Source organism: Lolium perenne, chromosome 1, assembly GCF_019359855.2.
Source record: "Lolium perenne isolate Kyuss_39 chromosome 1, Kyuss_2.0, whole genome shotgun sequence".
Taxonomy (NCBI): domain Eukaryota; kingdom Viridiplantae; phylum Streptophyta; class Magnoliopsida; order Poales; family Poaceae; genus Lolium; species Lolium perenne.
In genome coordinates this window covers 186044996-186051888 of record NC_067244.2, presented here as the reverse complement: position 1 = coordinate 186051888, position 6893 = coordinate 186044996, and the positions used below count along the sequence as shown (strand labels likewise).

General features: G+C 48.6%; 1 protein-coding gene across 1 annotated transcript; it reads right to left on the bottom strand.

Moving 5' to 3' along the window:
- Positions 1-3492: 3492 nt before the first annotated feature.
- Positions 3493-5547, bottom strand: LOC127315788 (probable membrane-associated kinase regulator 1). Its single transcript, XM_051346244.2, has one exon. The coding sequence runs from the start codon at positions 5380-5382 to the stop codon at positions 4240-4242; it is 1143 nt and encodes a 380-aa protein (XP_051202204.1). The 5' UTR covers positions 5383-5547; the 3' UTR covers positions 3493-4239.
- Positions 5548-6893: the final 1346 nt, after the last annotated feature.

The window sequence follows — 6893 nt, the reverse complement described above, 5'->3', positions numbered from 1 at the left end:
CGCTTGCGAAGCAGTGGCGGATGGATGATGGCCTTCAATGGTGTAGGCGTCCCGCCGCCACCGTCGCCGGGCACGGAGCGCTGGAGGGACGCGATCAAGGCCCGACGGGCTCGCCTCACCGCTGAGGAGCGGTCCGATCCAACCCGGGCGGCCACCGACAACGACGTCTGGTGGGTCGCCTACTTCTAGGCGCACCACGATGTGGACATCAACATCACCGTCGGCCTCATCAGCCGGCGGAACAACTCGAACAAGGAGCGGCGCCTCCTCTTCTGGGGCATTCCGGGGCGCACCCTGGAGCACGTCGTCGATGACATCCAGAACGGCGCGCCGAGGTTGGAGATTTCGTCGTCGCCGCCACCATCACCTATGCCCGCAGCGCGCTAGCAGCCGAGAAGGACGTACTCGTCCTCCTCCAACTCTTTCTCGTCGCACCTCGCCACACCCTACACCGTGCCCAAGCGCGAGGTGAAGGAGGAGTCGGAGTTCGCGATGTTGCCCGTCAATCCGAGGCGCGGCGGCAACAATGTTAGCCGGCAGCAGCAAAGGCGCCGACGGTGCCCTCCTCATCCCGAAGCCGGAGGTGAAGGAGGAGCAGGACGACGAGGCAGCCTGGAAGACGGCGCTGCTGGCGGAGTACGAGCGGCAACAATGTCTCATCGCTAGCAGTGACGACCCCAAGGACTGCCCTGGGCTGCACGCGGCATTCCCGGCGTCGCTGAACGACAAGGACGCCTGGAGGGGCGACCTCGATAGGTTGATCGCTATATCTATCCGCGACACCGGGAAGCCATTCATGGACCTCACGAACGATGGCGAGGCTGGACCAAACGACGCGGTGAAGGACGAGCCCGGCGAGCGCGGCAAGCAGGACATTGTCGTCGACGACATGTACAACTTCCACCGGTACTACAACACCTCTGGCAGCCGCTAGTACTACCAAATTAGGGTTTGGTTTAAATTTCATCGAATTTCGTTCTAATCTATGTAATATATAGATAGTATGAATGAATTCGCTTAACTTTGAAATATCTGAAATTTCGTTTGGGGGACGCGGCTAGGGAGCGACGTCCCCCAAACACGCTACGAAGGAAACACGTCCCACAAACGATAAATCCGACGCCGTTTGGGGATGTTTTGGGGGGGACGCGGCTAGATATGCTCTGACGACACAACCAACGGAAAAACAAAGAAGATTTTGTTACCATGTGCAACTAGCTGGAGATGGTTGCTTGGAATTTATTCAGCCAATGCATTTATCGTTTTTATTATAGGATAATATATTGATGCAATATTAATCATATTTTTTTCTTTTTTATATGGTTGATACATGAACCCCGTGTGACATTATATAAAACTTAAATTATTGTTAATAAAATAAAATAATATTGTGTACATAAACAAATGCAGAGGACGGGATACTTTTCCATTTCGAAGACAAAAACACATAGTAGTGAAACTGAAAAGCAACAGAACACCAAATATAGTCCCTTTCGTCGATCGTAGAGTAGTAGCAACCTAAACCGTATAGACGACTCACAAGTCACATGTCAAACGCGACTATAAATTGTTGGCGATCAGATACGAACTTTTTGCCCAAGACGGTACGACCGCAAGAGCTAGGGTAAAATCTGGCGAACTACGTAGCCGAGTTTCCTTGCACGGCAAATTCCAGCGGCTCCTTTCGCCGCATTGACTGCTGACCGGTCGTTCTCAATAGGTTTGCTCCCCAAGACTGTTGAGACATGAACACGCATCGAAACGAGAGCAGCATTAACCATGTACCACGCCGTGTACTGTTCACGCCCCGTCCTCGGGCAAACCAGCCCATGTGGCAGCTCCAGCTCGCCTCGGCAATGGCGTCTCCTTGGGCAGCTGGAGTCTCTTCTCTCTCTGACAACTGCCACGGCAACATGGGGTTAACTTGTTCATCCCTGAAAGTAGTTTAGGGTTTGGAGGGTAACGCACGGTACCCAACAGGGGTCGGCGTGATCTCTTTATATATGACAAGAGATTACAAGTTAACGTACGTAGTATGGTTGGTTTATACGTACACCATACCAATACATACAACTACAGACAATGCTATACAATATATAGTTTATCACCCTCCCTCAATCTCAACCGAAGAATAAAGGTTGAGATTGCGCTGACATGACTGAAATAATGGTAGTGGTAGAGGTTTGGTGAAGATATCTGCCAGTTGATCCTTAGATGAGATGAACCGGATTTGGAGTTGTTTCCGAGCAACTCTTTCCCGAACAAAATGAAAATCCACTTCAATATGCTTCGTACGTGCATGAAAAACTGGATTAGACGAGAGAAACGTTGCTCTGATACCATGAAAGTAGTTTAGGGTTTGGAGGGTAACACACGGTACCCAACAGGGGTCGGCGTGATCTCTTTATATATGACAAGAGATTACAAGTTAACGTACGTAGTATGGTTGGTTTATACGTACACCATACCAATACATACAACTACAGACAATGCTATACAATATATAGTTTATCAATCCCTAATTAAATCCCTATACTGCATTAGACCTAACGATAAGCACGATCACAGGCACGACGAGTCTGAACCATCCAGCTAGCCAACTACACTGTCTAATTAATCACCGAGGACTAAATCGCACACTGTTAACTGTTCTGTAATCTATATAGCATGATCTTCCATGTACAGTAATACTGAACACTACTGTGCTCTCACTTGTCTCATTCTATAGTGTTCAATAATGGAGGACGGCGGTGTAGGCAGGAAAAATTATGCAGTATCATGGCGCCAAAAGATCGATGTACTGCTACCCAGCATCGTCCTGGTTGTTGATGAGCGACCCCTCCAAAGATTCCCCACCTAGATATCTCGGCCTAAACACAGACAGTCAAACATGCCATGTCTAATCTCATCGCCAAAGATCTGACTTTAACTAGCTTAATACTAGTAGTGTGTAGCTTGCATGTGAGACGACATGTTACGTGGAGCCACAGATCTAGCGAGGCAGGCAGTGATCGTTGCAACCGCTTTTAACTTCTTGTGCCGCCTGTTCCGATCCACCCACTGGTTCTGAAATACTTTCACGAGAGACCTAGCTAATGTAGGATTTACAATGAGTTGAATAGACTAGCAGCTTCATTAGTCGTACGTCAATGAGCTGAGCAACAGCTGGAAAATGTTTCATGATTGGTTTATCGGCTTAGTGTGAATTTGAGCACTGAAACAGAAACTAAACCATAAGAAAGGATAACCAGAAATTTCATTCCCTTCGCCCCAATTACTTGACTCAATGTACCTTGACAAAGTTTGAGTCAATTAAAATTTGGTCTGGAGGGTGTTTTTCTTTCCGACGGTGAACTAGATATGGATAACAGTCATTCGGAAAAAAGAAGAAACATAACAGTCAATGAAACAAACATTTACCAAAATGAACACACACGGAAGGGAGGGGAAGAGAAGACATGATCATACAAAAATCTGAAGTGTTCAAGTACAGAAGCCAAACGTACTATATTAGGATTAGCTGAATAAACACCTGCTTGTCTGGAGACAGCATTACAAGACAAAACTTGACACCTCTTAAGCTCAGACTGCCACATCATAAGTCCCAAAATCCCAGTCCTAACCTTTCTTGGAACTTTAGAAGGGAATCCTTGTCTAGTTAACTACTGAAGGAGCTTTGCGCGTCCTTTCTCCAGAGAATGAAGTTGATTTGCATCGGCACCTCCATCTAGAAATTTAAATGGGCTGGTTCATATTCTAAACTTCTCAAACATCTGCTTTCAATGGATTTTAATTTGCAAATTATGGTTGGAGAACTCATGTGCAAGCAAAATAGTCTATCCAACGTTGACGTGCATGCGATTATGTGAACCTTCTAAGAGATGATCTTTTGCAATGAAGTGGCGAAATGCACAACTCGAGCTTATATAGCCTAAAAGTAGCCACGTCATCTTACTAACACATTTCTTGCAACTTTTAATTCTTCTAATAACTAATCATTTTGAGGCTGATACTTGGAGTTGGAGGACACCGATGCAAATCTCAAACACCGGAAATGGAAGGCACCCAAAGGCTAGAAATATCATTTAACCCCTTCGAACTACCCTTATTTACCAACATTATCATAAGTCTTACCAAAAAGGACACTAAACAGAACACGGTAGATTAACGGATACTACTACTGCCGATTAAACAGAGTCTTTTACTTAGCTCTGCGCCCGAATCCTAGTGCACTTGCGCTCAGAACGCGCAGATCTCGCCGGCGGCCGACGACGACGTCCCCTTGCGCGGGCACATGTAGACGACGCCGCCCATTGTGTTCTTGCAGTGCGCGATGGCGCCCTCGATGGCGCTCTGCAGCTCCTCCATCGACGATGAATGCGACTTCGACAGCGACACGTGACCGACGCCAATGCTGCCCGACATGGCGGCCGCTGCCGCGGCCGGCACGTCTGGGAAGCCGACGCCGCCCGCGCCGCCGAAGGAGAGCAGACCGGAGTGGTTCGGCGAGGACCGCATGGACGAGGGGCAGCTCGCCGCGCACCGCTTCTGCCGCGGGAACCGGAGGTTCCCGGAGAACGAGTTGGAGTGCGCGTACTTGCCGGCGCTCGCCTCCGCCGCCGCCACCGCGGGGGATGCGGCAGCCTGGTCGTCGTCGCCCCGCTTCTTCCGGATGGAGAAACTGAACGGCTTCTTGAAACCCTGCTGCTGCTGCTGCGCCGGAGGCTGCGGCTGAGGCTGGTTGCTCTGGCTCTTGGGCATCTGGGACAGCTTCTCGTACAGCGGCTTCACCTTCTTGGCGTACTTCTTGATCACCTCCTTGGCCAGCGACTTGTTGCCGCCGGACGGCTTCTTGTCGGCCGGCGGCGCGCCGCCGCGGTGGAGGAAGACGGAGGAGAACCGGGTGGCGAAGGACGAGAGGTACCTGTTGCCGGCGCGCTTGGCAGGTGGGAGTCCCGCGAACGAGGCGGTTCCCCGGAGCAGGTTGAGGTGGCGGTCGTCGTCGGTGGCGGAGCTGGGGCGGGAGGAGCAGGGCGCGGAGTCCGGGAGCAGGAGGGCCTCGCAGTCGGCGGAGAAGGTGGACGAGGTGCTGCCGTTGGAGTCGCGCGAGGTGGAGGTGGAGTCGGAGGCGGAGGCGGAGGAGGTGGACGCCGACGACAGCAGCAGCGTGCGCACCATGGAGATGCGCGGCGACAGGTGCAGCGGCAGGAGCTGGCCCTTGTAGAAGAGGTCGTCCGCGGGGCACAGCTGCGCCGCCGACCGCTGCTTCGAGGCCGGCGACAGCGTGACCGTGAACTCGAACTCCGAGGACGACGCCGAGGAGGACGACGCCGGCGACGGGAACGACTTGGCGCCCCCGTCCTTGGCCCTCGACCGGCCCATTGTCTTTCACGGACTCTGATGTGCTATGGTGTTGCTACGTTCATGGCGTCGGCGCCAGGCCACGCGTGGAGAGGAGGAAGAGGAGAGGTGGGGGCGGTCAGCAATGCGAGGTGGGATTCGATGCCGATGCGAAGGAAGAAAGGTTAAACTTTTACGAGCCTCTGACGACTTTATGATTGGGAGGCGAGCCCTCGTGTTTGAGAAAGATGCCTATGAACCGTCAGTCACATGGTAGGCTGGCCTCCACCGCCGTTCGATCGCCTGCAGATCACGATCTAGTGTTCAGAACACGGGATTGTTTTCTCAGATCACTAGTACTGAAACTGAAACTAAACTGCTTCTGCGTTAAAAAAGAGAGAAACTGTTGACCTGTTCCTTCTGAAATTCTGGTAAAGTGTATGCGTTTCAAAATGGTTTTGCTAGTTCTCCAAAAGACCAAGTTTCTGATCAGTCATAGTTGTAGATTGCATTTGATTCATGCATACTACCTCCGTTTCAAGGAATAAGATGTTCTCGTTTTACGAGTTTTTTGTTTGACCAAGAATTAGTTTAAATAGATAAAAAATATTTGTATAAAATTAACATCATTAAAAAGTGCTTTTCAATACGAATTCAACGATACTATATACATATAATATAATCAAGATTTTGTTGCTCAACTTCTATGGTTAAAGTTCGTCTTAGAATACGCGTGCGCCTTATTCTTTGAAACGGAGGTAGTATGTGTTACTGCCTTCGAGTACATTTTAATTGATTTGCATTCACTACAAAATTATACAAAATTTGAGTTAATTTAAAAAAACAGAGGAAGTACAATTTAGATTGCAACTAAGTTTTTCAGTTACAAGTAGGGATGCAAGTAAAAGATATGCTTCCGAGTTCCGACTGTCAGATTTCGTTCGTCATCCATGCTAGTCCGGAGTTACAACTCTAAATTTTTTGATGAAATTATATGACTAAAAATAAAATTATTTTTTAGTCGACTGAGAACTAATCACACCCCGCCAAAACCAGGGACGAAGCTAGAATTTTTTTCTAGGCGATCAGTTGTATGTTAATGATTTTCATTGGTGTCCTTATTTCAGACATTAGTGGTAATTAGCGAAAGATGTCATACTCCAACGAAAGGAAGCTTCATCCCTTGTCAAAACTATTTTGAAATCTTACCACGGGCTTTGACGCAAGCTTGTAAGGATCTATCTGAAGTTGTGTAAGTCGATGCCACCACCCAAGACCGTGTCATCCTAGTTGGCACCTTTTTCTCATGGGTTAGATTCTAAAATAGTTTCGTCGGGTTAGATGAGTCATTAGTTTTGTCAAAGGGTTATATTTCTCAAATTCAGCTCATGTTCATCATTTTTGCTTGTATTTTTTGAGACAACTATGCTTCATTTTCGAAGAAAAAAAAATCTGATCCAGTGACAATGTTGAAATGAATCTTTTCGAGAAACAAAACAAAGGAAGCTAGAGCGGCTGTATAATTTGTCTTGCTCAATCATAAGGTAGGTACA

What these genes read in the sequence shown, in the direction of transcription:
- LOC127315788 (XM_051346244.2), bottom strand. Translation starts at nt 5,382, where the DNA reads ATGGGCCGGTCGAGGGCCAAGGACGGGGGCGCCAAGTCGTTCCCGTCG.